Source organism: Camellia sinensis, chromosome 4, assembly GCF_055761805.1.
Source record: "Camellia sinensis isolate YWXY chromosome 4, ASM5576180v1, whole genome shotgun sequence".
NCBI lineage: Eukaryota > Viridiplantae > Streptophyta > Magnoliopsida > Ericales > Theaceae > Camellia > Camellia sinensis.
The window spans coordinates 107,413,370-107,441,176 of record NC_138964.1 but is presented as its reverse complement, the minus strand read 5'-3'; the positions used below and the strand labels follow the sequence as shown (position 1 = coordinate 107,441,176).

Below are 27,807 nucleotides of genomic sequence, written 5' to 3'. Positions count from 1 at the left end.
CTGTACTGGTTTCTTCAAAAACAAAATAAATTTTCATAGGTGAAATGTTGGACTCAACTCTGCAGAGTGCGAAACCAACTCGGACTCGGAGGAACGGAACCCATTGCAATTGCAGATCTCTCTCTGTGTCTCGATCTCCTCCTTGTTGGATCCTCACCAGGTCCATTTCTCTATTTTGTTTCATTCTATATAGGTATATCATATATGTATTGAGTTGCAATTCAGATCTTCTTTTTCCGTTTGGAAATGGTGAACCAGTGGTTCTTGATTCGTCTTTCATTCATCAATGTGTTCAACATCGCCATTCGTTATAAATAAATTGTATTTTTTGGTTGATTTTGTAGGTTTGTCGATGCGTTTGATCTGGGAAGTTAGAGCCTTGAATTGAGAGTTTTGTTCTGAATTGGGTCTAGGAAATGGCCTGGTTTAGCGGGAAAGTCTCTTTGGGGAACTTCCCGGATCTCGCTGGGGCTGTCAATAAGATCAGTGAGAGCGTCAAGAACATCGAGAAGAATTTCGATACCGCTCTTGGTTTCGAAGACAAGCCCGACTCTCAAGGTATTTCTATTTCTATTCCAATTACTATTCTTTTGTACATAGCTCTTTCTTTGTAAACAACAATAACTTCAATGCAAACGGAGACTGCTTTCCAATTTCTCAAAGTGGCCACAAGTAATGTTGTATAATTGTGATGGAAGATACCATGAAATTGTAATAATTTTTTCAAACTACCACTGGAAAAGTTGGGACTTGGAAAAGTTGGTTATATCAATTGCTTACAAGAATATATATATATATATATATATCAAAATCAGAGATGAACGCTAGTCAAGATGTTCATTGGTATCATCATGTTGGTTCTTGCTAGTCTTGTTAACCTTGATTCACTGCGAGTCAAGCTGGCCTGGATTCCCAAACTACTACTAAAATTTATGGATGTGTGTAAATTGCTGCCTGCTTATACCGAATAACAGTGTTTAAGCTATACCAAGATCCTGCACACCTGTGTTACCAGAAAATGCTAATACCCTAACGAATTACGTATTGGTATGCACGTTCTGAAACATGGTACATTTTCATTCAAAAACGGTAAAGTTAGTGATCCATTTCTAATAAGAAGGAAAAAAATCAATATAATGAATTAAAATCTAAGATGACTTAAGTTTTGAATAGACAAAAACATCAAAAATAAATAAATATATATATATATATATATTTGGATGTCTAATAGTTAAAAGGAAATTACTCTAGACGTATCTTATATTCTTAAGTGTAATATATACAAGCCCATCCCTATCGTACCACATTTTAGAGCATGTGGCATATCACAATCCCGTTCCTATTCCACGTACCGAAACGATCCACGTTCCAAGTAATATAATGCACACCATTATAATGCCACTCTAGCATGTGGCATATCACATTTTAGAGCATGTGGCATATCACAATCCCGTTCCTATTCCACGTACCGAAACGATCCACGTTCCAAGTAATATAATGCACACCATTATCAATTAACTAGTTGTACTATTGACATGTTTGCCAGTCGAATTAAATAAAAAACAAAACGCAATACTTAATTTCATCTGGTTAGTTTTGGTCTGAATTTTCAACTTTCAAGATCTAAAACCATATCCAATATATTTTGTATGAAAGTCTAAATGATGATTTTGGACTAATTTTGTTTCATAATCACTTCTTTGTATCCATATCAGCTTCAGGATTATGGTCTTCGGGCACAGACACAAAAACAATATTTGAACCTGTCATAGCCTTTATGGGGCATAAAGGTGATGAAAGTACAGTAGAATCAATTGAGAAACCTGAGTCATCAGAGTCTCCATCTTCTGTTGAGGAAAAAGAAGAGGCTGCAAATGATAGGTCCACAAATTCTGCCACTGAGCTAACCAGACCTGCTGAAGTAGTAAATCAAGAAAGCTCTCATGTGCTTCCAGACGCTGCAGAAGGAACAAATATTGCAATTGCTGAAGGAACAAATGCAGTTATTGTTGACACTGGTAAATCTGAACCAGTAAACCTTAATAAATTTGAATCTGAATCTGATTCACAACCAATACCTGTTGAATCATCTGAATCTAATGTTGAACATGCTGAGGAACCCAATTCCTTAAAGCCCCCCAATCAGGAGACCTCAGCATTGGGGCCATTTGAAAATTCAGAGTTAGTGGAAGCCAAGCCAGGAACCAATGAAGTAGATCAAGTTGAGAGCAGTGCCCTTGTGCCACCTGAATCACATTTTGTTGTCAATTTGCATGAGACCAGTGATGAACAGAAGATGCAAGAAGAAGAGATTGTAGAGAACTCTTCTCCAGTTCAAGCCGAGGATGCAGTGAGTGAGATCCAAGCTGGAATGGAGACAGAGCTCCCTGGTTCCGTTTCTCCTACTTCTAAGGAGACTGAAAGTGCTGAGGAACATTTTACAGATGACTTGCCTGCTGGGCCACCTCCAGATGAGGCTTCAGAGATGGTTTCTGAACCGGTTTCTCATGAAAATGATACAATTGTTCGAGAAGTTGAGCTGAATCAGCAAGCCAGTGATTATGAACCTGATGTTAAAGAACAACGTGTGAGTTCTGGAATCAGTGCATCTGATATTGCAGATTCTGTGGTTGAACTGGAGAGTTTGAAGAGGGAAATGAAAATGATGGAAACTGCTCTACAGGGAGCTGCTAGACAAGCTCAGGTATTTAACTTTTACAGTTATTTCATGGGGAGTGTGACTTGTAATCAAGCCTCCTGCCTGATGCATAGAAATCTAAATATAATTTAGAACCTGAGTTTAACTGGGGTTAGAAAGTCTTTTTGCACTTGATTTTGTAGAAAAGTCGTGTGCATTTTAGCATCATAAATGTTATATATACACATGTACATGGGAAGAGTGGAGGCTCAAGGGTATGAAGAGGATGCCAGTTAAGATAATTAGGTATTTAGGCCATTGATTTGGAGTTTCTATTCAGGAAAGTTGGATGGTAATTCCATTTTTATACATGAAACTAGTGTTTTTAGTTTTTCACTATTTTATTTGTTTCTGAGAAGACAAACAAGCTGCGAGGACTATTTTGATTTAGGCCTCATTTGGCAACTTACTATTTTACCCTAAAAGTCAAAAAGTCACTAAAAAAACTAAAAAGCCAACAAACTGTACAAAAAAGTCAAAGAACCTTTTCTCTATACTTTTTGCACTTTTTTGTGAAAAGCCAAAAAGTCATCGCAAGCATACTAGTTTTTTTTACCTCATATTTTAGCTAAAAAGTTCAAAAGTTACTAAAATAGCCAATTTAAAGCTATGTTCTGTCTCATTTATATTACTCACAAATACGTTTGTATAGTCTAACAGCCGCTTTATACCAAGCATAAGATGTTGTTCAGCTGTCTGACTGTTGTACTAACAAGCATTCGCTATAAAATTAACTCTGGTTATGTTGCTACAAAACCAGTGAATGTGGTTCAACCTTTTGTGTACTTTTTTCTTTCTTCCGTATTGGTTTTCTTCCTCTTTGCTCTGCTCCTTTTATTTCACTTGATTTTTTAAATTATTTTTTGGTTGATAGGATGCTTAAACTCTTTGCTGCGTGAGGACTCTGACTCGCCACATTTTGTTTTTAATTTTGTTTTAAAGTCTAAATCAATTAGCAGCCAATATTAGTATTTTATCATTTTGCTGCATTTTGTATATGTAAGATATTAACAATTCCATTATTTCTAAATCTTCTTTTACGTGTATAGCTGCATGTTTTGATGGCTTTTCTTATCCTTGATTATATATCTCCTTACTGCATTTTAAAGAAATGTCCTACAATATGGCATTTATGCTTCTTTTATTGAATTTATACTCCTTGAAATCGAATAATTTTCTGATTTTATTTTTCCAGGCAAAAGCGGATGAAATTGCTAAGTTGATGAATGAGAACGAGAATCTAAAGGCTGTAATTGAGGATTTGAGGGTAAGTGTGGATCTAACATTCGTTCTTTATTGGGTATTTCGGGTTGTCCATGGAATACTGTGCTAGTGGCGCACATATATATTCATAAGAATTGTAGTTATCGCTCATTTTTTTCTGGTGTTTAAATTCAATTGGTTTTCTGTTGGCTCTTGATCCCTCTTTGTCTATTTATATCAGTAATTCTTTTTCCTATTCTTTTAATTCATCACTAAATTATTTGTATCCAATAGCTTAATAGGATCCAACTTTTCATTTCCTTATTTTTGTAGTCCTTTGATTAATAAAACAATTGTAAAAGAAGAATAACAGTATATATTATATAACAGCCTGAGGTGGAATACACAAGGGAGAGATCTCTTGGTGAAGGAAGGTGGAAGAAGGAAGGTATGATGATGCAGGAGAAATACAGGAGACGCCCTCCTACAAGCTATGTTTATCACAATTGATATTAGGCCATGGTTGCCAAGGGCTAACTGTGAATATCGCAGAAAAAGTTTAGGATTAGTTTCTTATCAAAAAATAATTACAGATTTTTAATGGTTTGTATGGATGTAAGAAAAGGGTTGGGGAGTCAAATAGGTACGGTATGAACATTAATGAGTGTCATTTTATGTTTTTTGGGTGCTTGGTTGAACATTCGAGGGAGTGAAGGTGCCAGACTTGTGAAATAGGAATTTGAATCATAGAGAGAGGTTTATGCACTAAGATTCTGCAGCATTAGGCCTAGATTCTCTCCAGTGTCATGCCTCGTTTTAGAATTGGATCATGGTGTCTCAAAGAAAACTTTATAGTTACTTAAATTCTTAAACATGGTAAATATCGAATTCAAAGCATTACACAGTTATATTAGACTTCAGAACCACCAATCTTCTGACTACAACTGATTCTAAAGTTATTAATCGGATGCGACCATTATAGTCCATGTCTAGCAATGTTAAAATTATTTAAAAAATATTGAGTTTTGAAACATTAGTAACATCAAACCAGCAGTGTACTAACTTAAAGAAACTATAGATAAGAATCAAATTGACTAAAAACATCACAACACTAGTTTGCATGTGAGTGCCACCTAGGTGTCAATATAAGAAGCACAGACACTTCTGAGAAGGTAACATGTTTGTGTCAGTCACCAACACTCCTCGGACACTCTCCAACACGTGTCCAATACTCTTTTTTAGTTGTCTTTAATTAAAAGTAAAATTTAGTGTTTGTTTGGGATGATCTATATAAGTGCACTTTTTGACTTTTTGGCTAAAAAAGTAGAGAGAAAAAAGATGTATGTTTGGGATAACCTTTTGACTTTTTACGAAAAAATGTGTATTAAAATATTGTATCAAATAGCAAAATTACATTGCTACCCTTCTGATTTGAGAGCTGCTTTCTGTGCATGTCAATCAACTTGTACTTATTTCCAAAGTCGTGGCTTACATTGTGCCACATCATTGCATAGAGCTGCACTGTTTTTTTTTTTTTATTATTTCTTTTTTCACCTCACTGAGCTGCACTACTGCTTTCCGTGCATGTCAGTCAACTTGTCTTATTTTTTTATTTTTTATTTTTCCCGCCCAAACAAGGTAAACAATATGATTTTTTTTTGCTTTTTTAGTGACTTTTTGACTTTTATAGGTGATGCCAAAACTTAATTTCAGACATGTGTCCGTCACTTCTTGGCCATGTCTATCACTAAAAAGTAAACATGAGACTAACATTTCTTGAACATTTGTTGAAATATAACTTTCAAAATTTAAGAATTTGACATAAATATGTTATATCCTCAAAAAAATGTATAATTTTAAGAATAATTCTATAAAAGTTTTGCATAAAATAAAATTAAAAATGAAAAGATATGTAAATGTATTAGTAGATGGCTGTGGAGGATAAGGGAAGTAACACAACTAATATGTTTGCTATAGTCTAAAAATTCATGTCAGAGAATTAGATACAAGATTTACCTAGTATGAAGTAATTATTTAATTTTGTATATATAATGCACAAATATAATTATATAATATAATATATTCCTAGATAATATAATATTTAAGATATAATTATTTGCAGCGTGTCCAAACCATGTCTGAGTCGTGTATGTGTCCTACTTTTTTGGAATTTGCCATGTCGACATGTCCGTGTCGTGTTGTGTTCATGTCTATGCTTCAAAGTCGTCAATTAATTCCAAATTTTTTTGCTTCTTAATAACCTTGTGGCTATGGGTTCAAGTCTTAGGGTAACCACTTTTTGCACTGTGCCAAAGGTTAGGTGTGTGTCTAATCTTTTTCCTCCCAAACACACATTAATGTGTATTATTTGGGTGTTGTTTTTTAATTTACTCTCTCTTGCTTTTCTTATGGCATGCATCATATGAATCCTTTAATAAAGCAAGTGCTGGCCTGGTGGATGAGGTACTCCCTTACTAAGTGTGATGCTCAAGCTTGAGTCTCATCATTGTGTGATGTGGCTTCCTCATCTCCTATTCCCCTCCCACCAATTGAAAAGAAAAGAAAATAAAATTGATTTGACATCATAAGATGGGTTTCTAGTGATACACCATTGTCAAGTACATTAACCCATGCAAATCGGGGGCTGAGAAATAAAAATGGAAATTAGCAAAATGAATGCTGAAATTTCTAAGGATTAGTTGTCAGTTTGCAACATAGAGTTTTTTCTTCTTTTGCACTGAGATATACTTTTCTCTAGAGGATTCCTTGTCTTCTTCTTTTTCAATAAAATTCCTGATCCAAAAAAAAAAAGAAAAGAAAAGAAAAGAAAAGAAAAGAAAAGAAAAGAAAAAGTTGTTTCTCCTAAGATATGGCATTACAATGGTAAATATTTCGATCATAGTTCCTTTGCATTATGATGTCACATGACAATTTGCTTTGCTAGTCATTTGGTGTTAAATCAATGATGTAATATAACTAAAATCACGGCTTAGAATTTTCCTCATAAGGTGCTACATCTTTTTTCTTGTTCGCTACAAGAAACTCATGTGTTATTTGTATTGTATTTTAAAATAGGCTTGTTGTTTTATTTTAGCTTTTAGAAAGCCTTCTCTATGTTTTACATCATGACAACTAACAATTGGTTGTGCTTCCAAATTCCATGTTACAAAGTTGACGCTGATCAATAAAATGCTTTTAACAATTGTGATTGTGAAATCAACAATATAGTAAAATAATTGTTAATTTTGATACCAAAAAGGAAAAATAGAACATATGTGTTCTTTCTCTCAATTTTGATATGAAATTGCCTTACTTTTTTTTTATTCTTTGTCTTATTTTTATTTTTACTTCACGTATGGGTGTCTGACACGTGTCGGACACACTAGAAAGAGTTAGACACGCTAGGACACTTGGGATACATTGGGACACACTGAGGACTATTTTTTAAAATTTATAATTTTTTTTTTTTATACTAAAATAGCATACCTAAGGTTGATAAATTTGAAAAAATTAAATATTTGACATAAAATACATATTAAATATTTAAAAATATGATATATGATAAATATATAAAATTATGTGTTTTGCGCCTATCCCCAACGTGTTGTGTCCTGCATTTTTTTAAAATTTGCGTGTCCGTGTCATGTCATGTATCCATGCTTCTTAGCCTTAATTCATGCAGCTTATGCCTTTTTCGTTACCTTGTGCGTAGAGAGGCCGGCCTTAACCATCAGAGTTGCTTATTTCTTGTTCATTTTGAAATTATGATGCTTAACAGCATGTTGACTTTTGCCTTTGTGAATGGCACTAATTCACAATTTTTTTTTGTGTTGTGTGATGTATAGTTCAAGAATACTTTCTTTTAGTTCTAATGATTTTGTAAAGTATGTGTGGTTATCATTGTCTGTCTTTTTCAATTGTACCTCTAGGTATACCTTCTTAGGATCAAGGTTCCCCCCCCCCCCCCCCCCCCCCCCCCCAATATAGTGATGCTTAACTGTTGTACTGTCTTATGAAAAATTCATTTGCTAGTCCATTTACAAGTTTTTAGTTGTCTTACATCAAACCTTTCGCTTCAGTTGAAAGTTGAAAGTTGTTCATCCCCCAACCCACTACAATAAGCAAGTTAAGAATTAGCAACTATTAATCTTGCTACTTTTTCTTGCTTCTTTGTTGTTTCAGCTTTTCATGTTGCATATATCTGCGGTTGCATTGTTGGTTACCTAATATATGGCTTACTCTCTATCTCTCTCTACATAAATGTATATGTATGCATCTGTAATTATTCACTTTTTAACTAGTGAGAATCTTTCTACAGAGAAAGTCCAATGAAGCAGAAATCGAGTCACTCCGGGAGGAGTACCATCAAAGGGTATCTACTCTTGAAAGAAAGGTGAATTTCCTTTCTATCATTTTTGGGTTTTGTTTGTGCTAACTTGTTTGGGCTCAGCATGATTATTTGATGAATTTCTTTTTAGTGGATGATGATAAGTCATGTTTCATTTGCATTAGTTGTCACTTTTCTATTTTATAATAGCAGTTGATGTTTACTATTGATAAATTGTTAACTACTGATTGAGCCATCCTTTTTCTTCACTGACAAACCCTTCAAGGTCAAAGTCCGTCTACATGGTTTTATTTCTCCAATTGGTCCTATTGAGAGCCATCTCCTCAGCCAAGTCTGAGGAAGGGAAATTTTATCATGTCTCAACACCTCTAACCCATATCCATCTTAGCTAACCCTTTTTCTTTTGGTGTCAACCTAGCTGGAGATGTTCAAAAAAAAAAAAAAAAAACTAGCTGGAGTCATTCCTCCTTATAGTCGTGTGAGTTGTTTCTATGTTGCTCATTACCATACCATCTCAAACAGTCTGATTGGTGCCACTTCTAATTTTCTACAATCCTTTAGTTTGTGTCAAATACTAAATTTGTCGCTTGACTACAGCATATCTTCGCAATTATCCAGTGTAATTGACATGTTTTTTTGATACTTTACAATTACATTTTATGCTGCAGTCATTGACAAAGGAGTAAACAATCATTAGGTACTTGACAATTTTGTTTTGAACACGTGTTAGACATGTTCACTTCATCCACTTCTTCTCAATCTTTCATTTATCATGTCCCGTCTATAAAGAAATTTATTTTAACTATTGTATTCTATAGTATTTTCTTTAAATTTCACATAGCTTGTGATAATCTTCTACATTGTGTGCTGTTTATGAGCAAAGTCTTAAAAGATATGACATTTAATATGAGATTTGAACAATCCTTGCACGTTGTTTCTGAAGCTTGGGTAACCAGCTTGGGGAATGATAGAATATCACCCCCTATTTATAAAAGAAGATTAGGGTTTACAAGAAATGCAATTTACAAGATGATCCCTGAGTGCTATCCCTGAGTGCATAAAATGATTACAGTGATTACAGACAGACCCTAGTGTGCCTTTCGGCTAATATAATATGCTATCACTTAATATAATATGCTAACACTCCCCCTCAAGCTGGTGCGAAGATATCTCTCATGCCCAGCTTGCCTACGATGTCATGAAATGGTTTATTTCCAATTCCCTTGGTGAGAATGTCAGCAAGTTGTTCACCAGACTGGACAAAGGGAGTACAAATGATACCACTAGTGAGTTTCTCCTTAATGAAGTGGCGATCAATCTCAACATGTTTTGTCCTGTCATGTTGAACTGGATTGTGAGCGATGTTGATGGCGGCCTTATTGTCACAGTATAACCGCATGGAGTCCGTCTGATCAATACCTAGATCACGCAACAATAATTTGATCCATAAAAGTTCACACACACCTTGTGCCATAGCTCTAAACTCAGCTTCTGCGCTTGACCTGGGAACCACATTCTGTTTCTTACTCCTCCAAGTAACTAGGTTGCCGCCAACAAATGTGCAATACCCTGAAGTTGATCTCCTATCAGTTACTGACCCAGCCCAGTCAGCATCTGTATAGGCTTCTACACGAAGATGATCATACTTTGAAAAATACAGACCCTTACCAGGAGCAGACTTCAAATACCTCAAGATTCTCATGACAGCCTCAAGGTGAATCTGATGAGGAGCATGCATAAACTGACTAACTATACTGACAGCAACAGCAATATCAGGACGGGAGTGAGAGAGGTAAATGAGCTTACCCACTAATCGTTGATAGCTCCCCTTATCCACAACTTCTCCTCCTTCATCATCCCCTAATTTCTGATTGGGTTCCAGGGGGGTGGCACATGCCTTGCAGCCAAGCATCCCAGTTTCCTTCAACAGGTCAAGCACATATTTTCTCTGTGAGATAAATATCCCATCCTTAGAGCGAGCAACTTCAATGCCCAGAAAATACTTCAAGCTGTCCAAGTCTTTGATTTCAAACTCTTTAGCTAAATATTTCTTCAACAGAGGTATTTCCCCACTATCATTGCCTGTAAGAACTATGTCATCTACATAAACAATAAGTGCTGTAGTCTTACCGTGTGAGGAATGTTTCACAAACAATGTGTGATCTGCCTGACTTTGTTTGAAGCCATATTTAATCATAGCCTGAGTGAATCTCTCAAACCAAGCCCTTGGAGACTGTTTGAGACCATATAATGACTTCCGAAGTTTGCATACTTTGCCTTCTGTTTGATGATCCTCAAAACCCGGAGGAATGTCCATATATACTTCTTCTTCGAGGTCACCATGGAGAAAAGCATTCTTGACATCAAACTGATAAAGCGGTCAATCTAGATTAGCTGCTAGAGAGAGAAGTATTCTGACTGAATTCATTTTAGCCACGGGTGCGAAGGTCTCCTGATAATCAATGCCATATGTCTGAGTAAACCCTTTTGCCACAAGTCTTGCCTTGTAACGCTCAATAGACCCATCTGCTTTGTGTTTCACAGCATATACCCATTTACATCCCACAGGTCGTTTGCCCGGAGGTAACTCAGTCAATTCCCAAGTGCCATTCTTCCTAAGTGCTTTCATTTCCTCAATCATGGCTAGTTTCCATTCAGAGGTAGCAAGAGCATCCTGAAAATGGTTAGGAATGCTAACAGAGGAAATATTGGACACAAACGCTTTATATGAGGATGACAAATGAGAGTATGATACAAACTGTGAGATAGGATGTTGAGTACAAGATCTCACACCCTTCCTCTTGGCAATAGGAACATCAAGATCAATGGACTCGAGAGATTCAAAGTTACCTCGACTCTCATCAGAAGCAGGAGATGGCAGTGGGGTAGCAGAAACGGTCCCGTGTATCCAGTTAACTTGTTTTCTGTCTATGTCCCGGACATAAACATGCCCGTCCGTATTCTTGGTGACAGTGGGTTCTATAGTCCCAGTAGAAGAGGGGGTTCAAGAACAACTGGTTCCACCATAGGAAGCACAGTAGTAGAGGGTGGTGCAAGAACAACTGGTTCCACCATAGGAGGCACAGGACTCACTTCACACCAAGGCTCCCCCGGAAATGAGGACGGTGACACCGGAGAGGAAAAGAAATAGGACTGGGATTCAAAGAAAGTGACATCCATGGACACAAACCACTTACGAGAAGAAGGGTGGTAACATTTATACCCCTTTTGAGTAGGAGAGTAACCAAGGAAAACACACTTGAGGGAGCGAGGGTCCAACTTACCACGAGAGGGAGAGTGATTATGGACAAAACAGACACAACCAAATATTTTAGGAGGAATAGAAAACAAGGACTGAGAACTGAGGAGGACGTGAAGCAGAGCCTGCTTGGCCAAGACCTGGATAGGGAGACGATTAATAAGATGGGCAGCGGTGAGAACAGCGTCGCCCCAATAGGGTCGAGGCACATGCATAAAAAAACACATGCACCGAGCCATGTCAAGAAGATGCCGATTCTTGCGTTCGGCCACCCCATTTTGTTGAGGGGTATTGGTGCAAGAGGTCTGATGGATAATGCCATGAGTAGAGAAATATTGTCCTAACCCAGAATCGATGTATTCCCCGCCATTATCAGAACGAAAGATTTTGATAGTGGCCCCAAACTGAGTACAAATCATCTTATGAAAAGTGCGAAACACAGAGAAAACCTCACTTTTATCTTTCATGAGATACACCCAAGTAGCACGAGAAAAATCATCAATAAATGTAACAAACCAGCGATGACCTTTCACAGACAGAACACGAGAGGGACCCCAAACATCAGAATGTATTAATGAAAAAGGAACAAAGCTTTTATTTAAACTGGAAGCAAAAGAAGCTCTATGTTGTTTTCCAAGTTGACAAGACTCACAAAGAAAGTCAGACACATGATGATTTGCGAAACTAGAAGGAAATAAATGCTTAAGTAAATGAAAGGAGGGATGCCCAAGACGCCGATGCCACAGCCATACATCAGCGGGGTAGTAGAAGACGTGGTGGAAGAATAAGCAAGTTTGTCCGGTTGATCTAGGAAGTAGAGACCATTTGCTGCACTACCACTGCCAATCGTCCTCCCCGTGACAAGGTCCTGAAAAAGACAATGATCAGGAAAAAACGTCACACGACAATTCAAATCCTGGGTAAGACGACTTAAGGATAATAGATTAACAGAAAACTTGGGAACATGGAGAACAGAAGATAGATGTATGGTAGGAGTGACTTGGACTAAACCTTTGCCAGAAATGGAAGAAACAGTTCCATCGGCAATCCTAACTTTGTCCTGACCTGAAGAGGGCTTATAGACAGAGAAAAGATCAGCGGAGCCAGACATATGATCTGAGGCACCAGAATCAATAATCCAAGGCAAAGATGTATGACACAGGAAAGCACAAGGAGAAGATGCTAAGTTACCTGAGCGGGCAAAGGACGAGGAAGTGGTACTGAGAGCAGTAGAAGATCGGCGGTCCAACAATTGGCGCAAAGCATCCTCCAGCTCAGTATCAGAAGCTTGGGTAACAGAAGTAGAAGTAGTATCAAGGGTATCAACGGCACTAGACTGATGAGCCCGGGAATAGGAACCACGTCCCCTAGATTGACCTGACCGACCTCCTCGAGAACCAGACCGATCACTGCGACCCCCGGATGGAGTCCCATGAAGCTTCCAACACGTCTCACGAGTATGCCGCGGCTTCTTGCAATAATCACAAAATACAGACTCCTTAGCAGCAGACGAATGAGGCAGGCTGAGGCCATCTCGAGGAGTAGACAGTAATGCGGAACGGTCAGTAGAGACAGGGGACATCATAGCAGACCGGCGACTCTCCTCATTTTGTACATAGGAAAATGCCTCCTGAAGTGAAGGAAGAGTATCCATACTCAGAACTCGACCCCTAACTGGATCATACTCCACATTTAGGCCGGCCAAAAATTTAAAGACCCGTTCCCGTGCGATGAACTTCTTGTACCCGACAGAATCAGTAGGGCAAACGGGCTTATAGTCTTCCAGGTGATCAAGGCGTTTCCAGCCGTTGGTGAGGAAAGTGAAGTACTGAAGAACAGTTTGCTCCCCCCGAAGTGTGCTCTCAATAGAGCGGCGCAACTCAAATGCCTGTGAAAAATTCCCTTTGCGGGAATAGGTAACAGCCACAGCCTCCCAAACATCCTGGGCAGTCTCCATAGACAAGTAGCCCTCACCAAGTTCTGGAACCATCGAATGGATAAGCCAACTCATAATTAAAGAGTTGGTAATCTCCCATTGTTCATAACTTGAGTCAGTGGTACTAGGGGCCTGTATCCTGCCATCAACATATCCCATCTTCCCTCTGCTCTTCAAAAACATAGTCAAACTTTGGGACCATGCTAGGTAGTTCTGACCATTAAATAGAGAGGTGGTGATTTTCAGACTAGGGTTGGGATTCTCAATCATGGCAGTAGGTAGAATGGGACTCTCACTCTTTGGTGTTTGAGAAGAAGGGGACACACTGGTGGAATTTGTCATGGATACAATACTACCGAACCCGCAACACAACTAGGGGCAATCACAAACCTGGAAGGTGGTAGTGATATAACAGGCACAATGACCACTATACAGATATAACAAAATTAAGAAACCATTTTTGTTTTTTTTTTTTTTTTGTTTTGTTTTGTTTTGTTTTTTTTTGTTTTTATATTGATTTTTTTTTTTTTTTGTTTTTGTTTTTGTTTTTTTTGTTTTTGTTTTTGTTTTTTTTTTTTTATATTGATTGATTTATGTAGATATTAGGATATATACATATATTTATATATAAATATATATATATCAGGCTATTTATATATATATATCAGTATATATATATATATATTTATAGATATACTAGAGTCGGAGATCATACCACAGTGAGGACGACGAGGGACGACGAGTGACGAAGCTGAGGGCGACGAGTGACGGAGACGACAGAGGAGCTGAGGACGACGAGGGCGATGAGATCGACGAGCTGAGGAGAAGACGAAGACGAGCTGAGGACCTGAGGAGATCGACGAAGCAGGAGATCAACGAAGACGAAGCAGATGATCCACGAAGACGAAGCAGATGATCCAATCGGCTGATGAAGACGAAGCGGCTGATGAAGACGAAGCGGAGTGACGACGGTGGCTGAAGATCGACGAAGCAGATGATCCAACTAGGTACGGTTTTGAACCCTAACCCTAGAGGTGTAGCTCTGATACCATGAAGCTTGGGTAAGCAGCTTGGGGAATGATAGAATATCACCCCCTATTTATAAAAGAAGATTAGGGTTTACAAGAAATGCAATTTACAAGATGATCCCTGAGTGCTATCCCTGAGTGCATAAAATGATTACAGTGATTACAGACAGACCCTAGTGTGCCTTTCGGCTAATATAATATGCTATCACTTAATATAATATGCTAACAGTTTCATCATTGTTAGGTTTTGGGAACAATATTAATTGTGTCATGGTTGCCACATAGTTCTTGTTTAAGTGCTTGGTAGGGTTGTATTCATCTTGTTTTTGTTGTATTGTTCTTATTGTAATTGTTGTTGATTAAATCATTTTGCTGTCCAATTTCAGGTTTATGCTCTCACTAAGGAAAGGGATACGTTGCGCAGAGAGCAGAATAAAAAAAGTGACGCTGCGGCTCTTTTGAAGGAGAAAGATGAAATAATCACTCAAGTTATGGCTGAAGGTGTGAAATGCATTTCTGAAAGTGGTTTGTTATATATTCTAGTTCTTTGTGTCTGTTTTATGGTGCATAGAAAGCTTTCTTTGTTGTTCAAGGTAGAGTGGCATTAATTACTGTAGTCTTTGAGACAATAAAAACTAAGTGACCTCTAGGAGTCTAGGAGAGGATGCTTCTTTGGATGGTGTTACACATTACATCAGGTGCAGATTTATTAATTCAAGGAGGAGTTAAAATTTGAAGTTCTGTTGAGTTGAGTTAAAAGTGTCGAAGACTCTTAACTGGATACAATATTTGGGGTAAAAAATGAACAGGTGGCAGTACGAACAGATAAATTGGCAAGCACAGAGCTAATTATATTTGCTTCTTACAATCTCAGATTATATTTGTTTCTATTTTAGAATCTCAACCACAGAGCCATTTATATGAACAGGTGGCATTTATATCTGTTTCTATCTCCACCTCTTAAGAAATTTCTAATCTGATCTGAACTGCTTATGAACAAATAGTGTATATCTCTACTGGAGGTAAGACGGCCCTTCTTGTGTGGTGATCATGTTTGATGATATTCATTATTCATCGCAGGTGAAGAGCTCTCAAAGAAGCAAGCTGCTCAAGAATCTCATATTAGGAAATTGAGGGCGCAGGTAGGCAACCTACTCTACTGACTTGTTATTGAGAAACTAATCCTGTTGCTGTTACACCTTTTGCTAATTCAAACAATCTTACTTCTTTTACGAAAGCTAGATTAGAGAGCTTGAAGAAGAGAAGAAAGGACTAACTACAAAGCTGCAGGTAATTGGATTCTGAAAACATTCTTTAAAATTATTGTTTGTCTTAGTGCATTGTATAGATATATGGACTAATCATGTAGAACTGGCCATCTATATATTCGCTTCCTTTGGCCAAAAAGTTCCCATAGAGTTGGTCGTTAAAGTTCCCATGTATTAGCATGTCCAATTCTAGAAAATTTAAAATAATAAGACATATTTGGACGTGCGTCTGATAGGTGTCTAGAAGTGTCCAATGAGTGTCTTGTGGTGTCAGTGTCTGGCAAGACACACCACCTTCTTAGAAGTTCTTGTGCTTCTTAGGTCATTTGTATTTTCAGTTTCCTTAACCAAAAGTTTCCCCGTAAATTAAATTTATCCACATCTAATTTTGTGAGATCTATGTAATATTTATTTTAGAATTAGTTGTGACCCTGTGGCTTGTCTTTGTGTTCCTTCCGAGGTAAATTGCTCTTCGAAGTGCACAAATTTCTACCTTTTCTATTATTCCTAATCTCTAGTGGAAATATATATATATATATATGTATATGTATTTATCTATTTATAATCTTCAACTAGTTGGATTAATGTCGTTCGATTGGAAATGATAGCAGAATGCATAGATTGTTAGGAGCTCTGATTCCTATGCATGTCCCATTTGGCATGGAGCTTCTTTTGCTTTCCAAAGATTTTATACAAATTTTTGGTCTTCTATTTCATAATCTCAAGGAAAGAAAGGAGAGAGAAGGAACTGGAACAAAATAGAGAAGGCTTTGGTTGCCCATTACCTAAGTCAAAACTTGCTGTGGGAAGTTAGAAATGCATTTTCATTGAAAATTTTGACTCCGCAAATTCAAGTTGGTTGGGCCTGCTGTAAGTTGCTATTGAGTAGTTCCCTATATATGCAAGTGCATTTGTGTATATGTCAGAAAGCATTCTTCCACTGGCTGCAACTTGGCATAAAAACCTATCTAATTACTACTGCTTAATTTCCAAAGATTCACAAAGAGAGCCTATCCCTAAGTGCCAATTAGGTTTTTTTTCTTCCCAGTATTGTTCAGACTGAATGCAAGGACAAGGTTATGATCCCACAATGATTTCCCAAATGCTTGACCAGCTGGCTGCCTTTGAGCACTAACAAGTAACACCCTCTTAAAGTCAAAGCCAATGCTTTGAGACTGGCATTCACTTGTTTGAAATGCAAGGCTGACCTAGTTACATATGCTATTACCGCTCTTCAATTTTTAGAGTTTAAGGGTGCTCATCAAAAATGGTATCTTAGGATGTAAGCAGTGGCAGAGCCATGTAAGAACCAAAAGGGGCATGCCTCTCCTAATGTTTTTAAAAATTACATTTTATCCCTAATTTATTTTATACATATATTTCAATTAATTCCTTTAAAGTCTCAAGTATGACCCGTATATCTTTATATCTCTCTTTTTTAATTTTTTCTTTCCAACAAAAACCATGCAATTTGTCACTTTAAATGGTTAATTTTGTTAAAATCTTCTCTTATAAATTTTATATTATTTATCTCATTTTTCTCTTTATCTCTCTTTTTTGCGTGTGTACCTTGGTGTAACTTTGTTCTCATTTTTTATGGAGACATGTTATCGCATTTTAAATTATTATGATCATCATGTTTATAAATTAAATGAGAGAATCAAATTAAGTATTAAAAAAGAAAAAAATCAGCACACACACAAAAAAAAAAAATCAAATCAAATCAAATAGTTAACTTGAGCATAACTGTAACATATATCTTTGGCAATCTTTAGTTGTCCTACCACCAAATGAAAATCGGATTTGGTTGGGTTGTAATAGATCTTGCTAAGGTTTCAAAATCTTGGCTGGGCCACTGGATGTAAAGGTATGTCCTTCAACTCTTTATATTGCTGGACACCCATAGACACAACCATGTACAAAGCTGGTCTAAATGATTAGCTGCCATAATATGAATTTTCAAAAGATTCTGTTTTACCCTCCCAGATGATTCTTTTGGTTGCTACCTTACAATTAAAAACCTGACAAGATTAACTACCAAATTTGTCTTTTCAAATGATCTTGTTTTACCCTCCCAGATGAATCTTTTGGTTGCTAGCATTTGGAATTTTTGTATTATTTTTTTCTATCATGAAAATCTTAAAAATTAAGAACTTATCCAAGAAAACAACATTGAATTACGAACTTTCACCCCAAATTGGTCAAAGTATCTAATGGAACATCCAGAATTTGGCTGGTAGGATCTTTACTGGCTTTACTGAAAATATTTAAAGATACAGTGTGGGCCCTTTAATAAATGCCACAAGAATATTGAAGCTGAACAAATTTTTTCAGTTCTCTTTATTTGACCATTCTCTCTGTTTTGGGGCAGTGGTATTAGTGTATTTCTGAAGAAACTTATGTGGATACCTTTAGTACAATTTGAGGTAGCTTTTTCTTAGTTGGTCTATGGTCATTGATTTTGATCTTTAAATGTGGAATAACTATTTTAAAGTACATTTTGTCTTTTAATTTTGTCATTTATTTTGCTCATATTTGATGTATCTTTGCCAATCAGATGCTGAATCTATGGGCCACTTGTTGATTAGATCCATTGTTTGTCTCTCTATTTGGGATACAGTAAATAATTTTGGCATGTCCTCAGGTCAATTTTTCTTGTGTGAGCTTACACATTGGTGGGTTGGGACTCGAGGGAACATATTTCTAAGACTCTATGATAAGCTAAGAAGCACGGACACTTCTAAAAAGGTAGTGTATCCGTGTCGTGTCCGTGTCAGACACCGACACTCATCAGACACACTCCCGACATGTGCCAGACACTTATTCAAACATGTCCTAGTTTTTTTATAAAGAATTTAGAACTCGGACACTCTTCAAACACGTGAAGGACATGCGTGTCCATAAGTTTGAACAAAATAACTTAGAATAAGATGATAAAGGAAAAAGAATGTCAATTTATAGAAATCAGTGTTATATTGTATTTATTTATTGCCTTAGAATGACGTGTTCATATATATGACATATAATAAATATATAAAATTATATATTTTGTGCGTGTCCCCCACTTGTCGTGTCCTATATTTTTTGAAAATTGTCATGTCTACGTGTTCGTGTCGTATTCATGTCGTGTCACGTGTCCGTGTCCGTGTCCGTGCTTCTTTGATGATAAGTGCTTTTGCAAATTTGTCGTCTCCTTTTAAAGAAAGACATGGTGGGATCTGGAATAATTGAAAGTGGAAGCAGATAATGCTTTTCTATTGGTACGCAACATGCATGTAAATCTGGAGGGTTTTACAAAAATAAATCACATAGAGAATAGATGTCTGTGTCTGGCAGTATAATATATTTATATTATCTATTTGGTTGGTTAGCAGTGCAGTATTAGTTACCTAGATTTGTTTGTTTGTTGCCTCCTTCCTACTCCTTGTCTTGTGTAATGTAAACTTTGAGAATATTACTTGAAAATTTTATTTGCTTCCCCTGTTAGACTTATAGAATATGATGGACAATGTTTCCAGCTGTTTTGTAAATCTCTTTCTGAGGCTCAAGTTTGCTCTACATTAGAGCTTGCTACAAGCTTAGTCAAAAGAATTTCAGCCACCAACATTTTGGACTAATCCTTAATTCTTGTCACATTGTATATTTTGTTGGTCAGATGTTGATCACAACATAAAGAGCTAGCACTCAAGTGGGAACAAAAATGAGGCATCAACAGTGTAAAAACCTCCTGAAGTAACTGTTTGGACAAATGTCACTTGAATTGGCATTTAGTTTTTCATCATTTTTTCCCCCCCCTTCCCTTATTTCATATGTTGTGGGTGTTTGGGAAATTGTTATTTTAGTAGGCTATTTTAGTTTTTGGCTATTTTAGTATGTTAAAATTTTTGTGTTTGGGAAGATGATTGGATTTTTTTGTAGTTGGATGTGATGTTTGTGAGAGAAAAAAGTGAAATGATTATGGGTTTGATGTGAAATTTTGTTTTATTAGCTATTTTAGCCTATTTTGTCTTTTTGTGGATTTTAGCCTAAATTAGGCTAAAATCCCACTTTTGACTAAAAAAAGTCACTTTTTGGCTATTTAAGACCCAAAAAAAAAAAAAAAGCTTCTTTGTTATCTGCTAAAAAATCTAACAATTGAAAAAAATAAAAATAAAAGAGCTACGGACCCATCCAACTTTCCTAATAACAAGAAGTAACTTTTTTTGCTTTTACCAAACATATCAGCTTTTTTTTAGCAAAGATATCCTAAAAAGACAAAAAGGCAGCTAAAAAAACAATTGCCAAACCAGCCAGTCACTACACTTGGATGAAATTACTACTTCAACTTACTGTATTTGTAAGCCACATCTTAATTGAAACATCAACCTTGCTGGTTACTGTACTCTAATTTCTATTCTTCTTTTTTTCTTTTCTATTTTTCACCCCTTTTCTTTGGAAAAAAAAACAAAAACTGATGCCATGTTCTTTCTTTGTACCATTTACCAGGTAGAGGAGAATAAAGTAGAGAGTATGAAGAGGGATAAGGCTGCGACTGAGAAATTGCTGCAAGAAACAATAGAAAAACACCAGGCAGAAATTTCAGCTCAAAAAGAATTCTATACAGATGCTTTGAATGCAGCCAAGGAAGCTGAAGCATTGGCAGAGGCACGGGCCAATAATGAAGCCAGAACTGCACTGGAGAGTCGTCTACGAGAGGCTGAGGAGCGTGAAACTATGCTAGTACAAGCACTTGAAGAATTGAGGCAAACTCTAAGTAGAAAGGAGCAGCAGGTTCATAGTTAGAGTATTGAGATTGCAAGTTCAACCACTGGACCTGCCAAAAACTAAGTTTCATTTTGTTATCGCAGGCTGTTTTTAGAGAAGATATGCTACGCAGAGACATTGAGGATCTTCAAAAACGATATCAAGTATGTTGAGTTTGGCGGCATAAACATAAGTTTAATTTACCTATTTATCATTTTTATATTTTGTTTGTTTAGTTTTTTTAATCAGTAGTTTTCAAGATGATACAATGATTTTATTTTTCTTTTTGGCATCCAGGAAAGTGAGCGTCGGTGCGAGGAGTTGGTAACACAAGTTCCTGAATCTACTAGGCCTCTTCTAAGGCAGATTGAAGCCATGCAGGTAGATCTGTATATTACATTTGCATATTTATCTGTGACTTTTAGGATTTTTATGCAGTAAACTGGTTCGCTTATCTATTTCTTTGGCTTATGTTGAATCAAATCCTTTCTCTGCTGCTAACAGGAGACAACTGGAAGAAGGGCAGAAGCTTGGGCTGCTGTTGAGCGATCCCTAAACTCACGGCTTCAGGTTTTCCTGAACTGTCCTTTTCCTTTTAGTTTTGTATTTTAGACTTGTTCATGTTCTCTAAGATTTGAATCTGCAGGAAGCAGAGGCCAAAGCTGCAGCAGCAGAAGAAAGAGAGCGATCTGTAAATGAACGGTTATCGCAAACCTTATCTCGAGTGAACGTCCTTGAAGCTCAGGTCATTCTTTTTTCTGTCATTATAATTGGTGCTACTGATGGAATTCTTCCGTAATCTTTAGCTTACACAAGTGTGGCATTGTAGATTTCATGTCTTAGAGCTGAGCAGACACAGCTAAGCCGGTCCCTTGAAAAGGAGAGACAGAGAGCTGCAGAAAATAGACAGGAATATCTTGCAGCAAAGGAGGAAGCAGACACACATGAAGGTCGTGTCTCCCAGCTTGAAGAAGAAATTAGGGAGCTCAGGAGGAAATACAAGGAGGAGCTACAAGAAGCACTAACGCACCGGGAACTTTTGCAGCAGGTAACACTTGTGGTTCTTAGGTTTCTTACAAGATCTTTCAGTATTAATGATATCCCATCAATTGTCTAGCACAGGCTGAGTATTTAAGCCTTGGCTACATTAACAATGTGCATTGTACACTAAAGTCTAACAAATTTTGATAGTCAACTGGTCACAATGAATATCTCCTCCAAATTTGAATTCTGGCCTGTAGAACTCCAAAAACATTGCAGACTTCTTTTCTTGATTGTATAACAATTGAGATGGTTAATCAGAGTCCTCAATTATGTCATGGTTTGTTGAACTTCTTTGAGGGTGTTATAATTTGAACCTTTTTTCTTCAAAAGAGAGGTATGCATTACAGATCTTAGAATCATGGTACAATTTTTAATTCATCTAGCCCATTGACTAAAAAAATTCTAATACATTTTTATGGTGATTGCTGGCGTCACCACCTTAAGGGCGACGTTAGCTAAAATTGACAAAATTATCCTAATTTAATTACTACATAAATAGCATAAGTTGGGTCACTTCATCTTTTTTTCTTTTTCTTTTTGTTTAAATATGTTTTTTCCTTACCTCTGTCTTTTGAACCAGAACTGTCTCATGATAGTTTTCTGGCCATGGAACCTTCAATTATTGTCAATTTTGTCATATTCTACTCTTGGTCTCAAAAAAATAGGACATTCACAAAAAGAAACTGAAGTACTGTGCTGAGTTGTAATAACTTGAATGGGAAATCTAATTTGCCCTTGTTTAATAGTTGCTATGAAACACCTCAAGGTACTGAATTGTCTGCTGCAACCATTGGCACTCCCTCCCACTTCGAGTGGCCATTAAAAACAAATCAGTCATTGCCAGCTTTGTAATTTCCCACATTGAAACCGAGAGGCAGAATCTTCTCAAACTAAATTACTAAATGGACTGTAATATCCCTTTTGAATTTTGCATGTAATTGGGAACTGTCCAAACGATCTGGAGACTTAGCTAATATTGCTCTGTAGATGTGGATTTTATTAATTCTTCCCTTTCCGTACATATATAGAGAGTTGCTTAGTTATGATATGAATACATACATAAATAGAATATTTTAATGGTGGAGAGTTCCAATATAGCCTCCAGTAGGTGCCTTTTTTTTTTTTGTTTTTCTTTTCCCTTTTTGGATTTTGCTGTCATAAGATCTCAATGCTTATTGTACTTCCTCATACTGAGGACTCTGGTGATTCCCAATCCCCCACCTGCCCTTTTGTCAATCTAATTGGTTGTAAATTATTAAGAATTAAATAGTTGAAGACACCATCATTTAAGTGATGCCCTTGTTTGCTTTTGCATGATCATTGCGTTCTACATCTTTTACTTTTTGTTCCTTCTTTTGGTGTATGTATCAGGTGTTTTGAACTATTTGAGTCAATAAGAGTGATGAATGAACCAAAATATACATTTGGATGTCAATTTGTTCTGCTTCGCATTTCTAGAGATAGTTCTATTGTTGGCAAGCATTAGGAAAAATAAAATGTAAAACTAAATGGAGAACTGGTGATTACCTGATAAATTTTATCCAACTTCTCAGCCATCAAATAAAGCTCAAAGGCTACTTAATTTTCAGTTTGGTGAACAGTTTAAATCTTGTGAAGTTATGCTTGGTATAAGTAGTGCTGTGTATGCTATTTTCGTATGCGAACACAGATCATGGTGAAACTATCATCTATGGTGTATGCATGTGTGATTCAATACACTACTAATATCAAAATTATCAAGTGACACTGTAGTAAAAGCTTTAAATTTGAAATGTCAACATGAGTTGCATCAAAGAAACTCATATCAAGGTCTACACAGGAGATAAATGTAGGAGAAAGTGAAAAGGTAGATATGATAGGGTATTTGTGAGGACTCTATCGTCATGCTTCACTAGATATACACACACACATATATATGTATGGATATGCATGTAATTCGGTTTTGTAGTGCCTTATTCATATCCGTAATTCCATGTTGGTTAAATATATAACTGTCACAAGATATGTCTTATTCTTTGAGAAGCGGCATGCACTTCGATGCTAGATCTAGACATTCTATAGCCTTGGGATTTTAAATGGTCTAAAGAAGGTGTATGGTTTGAGAATTGACCACATCAGTTCTCACATTTCATGGAAGGGATCATTGACAATATCCCAAGTGGCATGAACAGTCTCCTCTTTTGATTGTTAGGATTATTCTGCGAAGAAGAGGATTTGCATTTGGTTTATATCGGGTCTGACTGATTATCAAACAGATAAAAAAGGGTTTGATTTTGTGCAAATTGTTTTTGTTTGGCTTGTGCATATTATTAGTTATGTCTTCAGGTTCTAAAACTTCCTGAAATGTCATCAACTGTGAAATATGTGCATAGGTTGGATGTGTCCCCACATCTGGGTTTTGTGTAGTTTTCATGTCAATTCTGGCCTTGGAAATAATCTTGTGGTCATGTCCATTGACCATAGAGATGTATCTCTCATTGCTGCCGTCAACTTGGTTTTTGAAAAGTTTGCAATATTTGATTGTTTGAAGGATGATGAAAAGAACAGCTGAATGATGGCCAACTACTACATAATTTTGAAATTAGACATCCAAGGTTAAGTTCCTTATTAGGCTTTTTAATTTTGTGCTATAGTGGTGTCTCGTTAATACAATACCTTATTAAAAAAAATTTACCATTTGTTTGATTGTCACTGTTGCAGCCACTGTTTGTGTTGTTAACACACCCCATTGCCATTACACTGAATAATATTTCTGGATTTTTACAAGTGTTATGTGTGCCCTTTTTTGCATGTTCTACGGGGATCTGTTTGAGTTGAAACGTGCTTTAAACTAATATTTAACTGAACTTTTATTTAGTCAAAAGTAAAACAATTAAACTGGTCAAGTAATTTCTTTGTTTGGTTGTTAGTAAAAAAGATGGTACTGGAAAATCTTTTCTGATATTGGTCAATTTAGGTTGTATGTAAAAATTTTAAGGACTGGAAGAGTGCATAACAAAGACACAAGCCTTTATTTCACATCTGTGGTCTGGATGATTCACAGGCCATACATTTTCTAATTATGTTGTAAATTATCCATGCCATGTACAAGTTTCCTGAATTAGGCTCCTGATAATTTACCAGGAGATTGATAAGGAGAAAGCTGCTCGTTTGGAACTTGAAAGGACTGCTCGCCTTCAGCCTTCCACTGTACCTGACCAAAGTCCTATAACAAGGCGCAAATCTGGCTTTGAAAATGGTAACATCAGCAGAATTGATTTAATTAAAGTTGAAGTGGTGTCTTATTCATTCTAAAGTAATTATTACCAATTTGTATTTTATACAGGAAATATGACCCGCAGACTTTCAAGTGCTAGCAGTTTAAGCAGTATGGAGGAAAGTTTTTATCTGCAAGCATCTTTAGACTCTTCTGACAGTTTCTCTGAGCGGAGAAATCCAGGAGAGACAGCCATGAGTCCGTATTTTATGAAGAGCATGCCACCTAGTGCCTTTGAAGCCAGCCTTCGCCAGAAGGAGGGTGAACTCGCATCTTATATGTCTCGACTGGTATGGAGCATCATTATGTTGGATTTAAACTTTATTGGGCGCATAATGCTCGGTCAAAGTGTAGTTTCATATGCACTAAATTTTTGAGCATGCAGTATTCCATTTACTCAATGCTTGACTAGAATTTGGGTTTATTGTCATAAGCTCTTTTGTCGTTCGTCCTGTTGATCTGTCTTTATCTCTCATTAGTTACTTCTTGTCTTGTTATTTGCTTCAGGAATCTATGGAATCCATCCGTGACTCTCTTGCTGAGGAGTTGGTTAAAATGACTGCACAGGTAAGTTTTTCCTTTATCAGCATGATTGTTTTTATATCTTCTTATTTTTCTTGTTTTTTTATAAAGCTTCACTACATTGGTTTGCAGTGTGAGAAATTAAGGGCAGAGGCTGCCATTCTGCCTGGCATCCGGGCAGAGTTAGAGGCACTAAGGCGGAGGCACTCTGCAGCTCTGGAGCTAATGGGTGAACGTGATGAGGAGGTACATTAATTTCATATAATTTTGTGTTTGTCATATTGGTAAATTATGTTACATGGATTCTTCAAAATAAATTAAATATCCGTGTCGGACACCCAATCCTTGGAAAGGACACATATCCCTTACCCTACTTATTTACACTTCTTAATGTCACACCTGACACTTCTTATATATTTGTATTTAACACTATTATATGTGGATATTGTTGTATAATTGCTATGTCTTTTTGAAACTATATGTTACATGTAACACTATTTTATTTCACATAATAAATTAAAATATGAAAATTTGACATTGTTTTGTTAGTCCACATACCCCCTCTAGATACACACCTGTACCTAGTCCATGTAACATACGTGGTAAATGCAGTTGTGGAAAAGGTTTATTTATGGGGATTGTGATACTAGTATTCCTTCTTGATAAGGTACTGCATATGAGATTAGTTAAACTTAAACATGGCTAGCATGCCTATATCTTGGTAAGTTGCCACCCAAAACAGAAAAAGGAATGGCATTTTCCTGTATGTAATATCGCGTAGATAAATAATTATTGAGGGAATGATGATGCTATGACTAGCATGAGGACAGTTGATTGGGAAACATGAGTAGCTATTTATGACACATTTACACCAAGCCTTGGCTGCTGGCTGCAAAATGATATTACTGTAAGCCCCCATCTGTGTGGCTTTATGGCTGTAATAAATGTCATAGGTTGGTCTTTGCAAAACTAGAACTGCAATGAGATCATTAGATTCTAAGGGATAGTTTAAGTAGGATTTTATATCTTCCTTTGATGAACACTTGAAAAACTTTTAATATAGTATTTGGTTCAGTGGAATAGAATAGAATCATCATTCCTTAGCCTCCTTATGAAATGACTATTCCCTTGCTATGATCAATTATGATTTTAGTTTTAATGCATTTTTAATTGGTGAACCAAACTGAGAATGGGTGTTATGATGAAATGATCATTCCATTTCACTTCATTTCTGTGAACCAAACATAGCATGAGGGTGCCATCTTTAAGTTGCTAATGGATTCTTCCTAGATCTTATTGTCCTCTTCCCATAAAACCAGTATCTCTTTCCATCTTCTTGTTCATTTGAAGGCGGTTAAGGTGGGGATTTCTTTTTTTTATTTTTTATTTCTGCCAAAGGTGTGCAAGAAGAAATAAAACTTCACTCTCTTTGATTGCCATTATGTCGCGCAGAGAACTTTAAATTTTATGACAGCCAACCCTATACTGTTATAGGACTCCCATTTTTCACCCTTCTCTTTCTCTCTCCCCTCCTGTGTGCGCCACATGGTGCTTTATTTGTACTAAAATTGTTAGTAATAGTAGCAACACAGCAGCAAGTTAACAACAAATAATTCCCTATTAATCATGTTTTTTTTTTTTTTTTTTGTAAGCTGGAAGAACTTCGTGCTGATATCGTGGACTTGAAGGAGATGTATAGAGAACAAGTTAACTTGCTCGTGAATAAGGTATTTCGGTTCAACAAGAAGCTTGTGTGTATTATTTATTGGTAGAAAGTATATTTTTTTTGTTACAGCCATGTCTGCCCGTCTTTGCTGTCACAGATTCAGGTAATGGGTTCTTCTATGGGCTCTGCATGACGAAGTGACTTCTCAAGATGGCCGCTTCAATATGATATTTAGCCAAATTAATGGTACAGTTATGCTCATCATCGAAAGATATATTTTTTAATTGTTTAATCATATCGGTTGGACTCCAATATATTAAAAATGTTACCTTGTCAAATTATTGCTTTATTGTAATTTATGGTGCGATGTTGTATAGCATGAATTCTCACAAGGCAGCTTGCTTTTTTTAACTTGAAACGATTCCATGAGCTTTGAAACCCAAGCTTGCCTTATTGTTAGAGAAAGGAGAACTTTTTCTGATTGATTTTTATTGTTAATAAAATTGAGCTTTTTATTGTCTTTTTCTTTTTGTTTAAAAAATAAATAAATTTATTTCTTGTACTGATGTGACACCACAAAATCTATCCGGGTGGCACCAAACTCACATCACACCTGATCACTCCCTTTTCATTCTCTCCCTAGTCTCAAATCTCAATCATCTGTTCTTCCTCCTTTCCCCTCAGTCGTTTTCTTTTCGTTGCAAACCGACCTCTCCCTCTCTCTTCTCTAGCCCACCTCCCTCAGGTTCTCCACCACCAGAAATGCCCTTCACTTCTCTCTCTCTCTCAATTTCCTGAACTTCGCAATGCGTTTTCCCTGTTCTGTAACTCTACGA

General features: G+C 36.6%; 1 protein-coding gene across 2 annotated transcripts; it reads left to right on the top strand.

Annotated features, from left to right (window-relative positions):
* LOC114284923 (golgin candidate 5) lies at positions 1-27,491 on the top strand. Of its 2 annotated transcripts, none has more exons than XM_028227878.2 (20): positions 1-160; positions 345-558; positions 1,716-2,704; positions 3,894-3,965; positions 8,220-8,294; positions 14,859-14,973; positions 15,553-15,614; positions 15,715-15,762; positions 20,226-20,510; positions 20,588-20,647; positions 20,781-20,864; positions 20,988-21,053; positions 21,130-21,228; positions 21,313-21,531; positions 24,651-24,765; positions 24,853-25,073; positions 25,291-25,350; positions 25,438-25,551; positions 26,958-27,032; positions 27,129-27,491. In XM_028227878.2, the coding sequence occupies exons 2-20, from the start codon at positions 417-419 to the stop codon at positions 27,162-27,164; spliced, it is 2,937 nt and encodes a 978-aa protein (XP_028083679.2). In that variant the 5' UTR covers positions 1-160; positions 345-416; the 3' UTR covers positions 27,165-27,491. The 2 variants fall into 2 exon arrangements, with proteins under 2 accessions (XP_028083679.2, XP_028083680.2); XM_028227879.2 differs by having other exon boundaries at positions 48-193.
* The last annotated feature ends 316 nt before the right edge of the window (positions 27,492-27,807 follow it).

What these genes read in the sequence shown, in the direction of transcription:
- LOC114284923 (XM_028227878.2), top strand. Translation starts at nt 417, where the DNA reads ATGGCCTGGTTTAGCGGGAAAGTCTCTTTGGGGAACTTCCCGGATCTC. An exon ending in ATCTTCAAAAACGATATCAA is followed by an intron (nt 20,648 to 20,780) that starts GTATGTTGAGTT and finishes TTTGGCATCCAG; the next exon opens with GAAAGTGAGCGTCGGTGCGA. An exon ending in TGAACGTCCTTGAAGCTCAG is followed by an intron (nt 21,229 to 21,312) that starts GTCATTCTTTTT and finishes GTGGCATTGTAG; the next exon opens with ATTTCATGTCTTAGAGCTGA.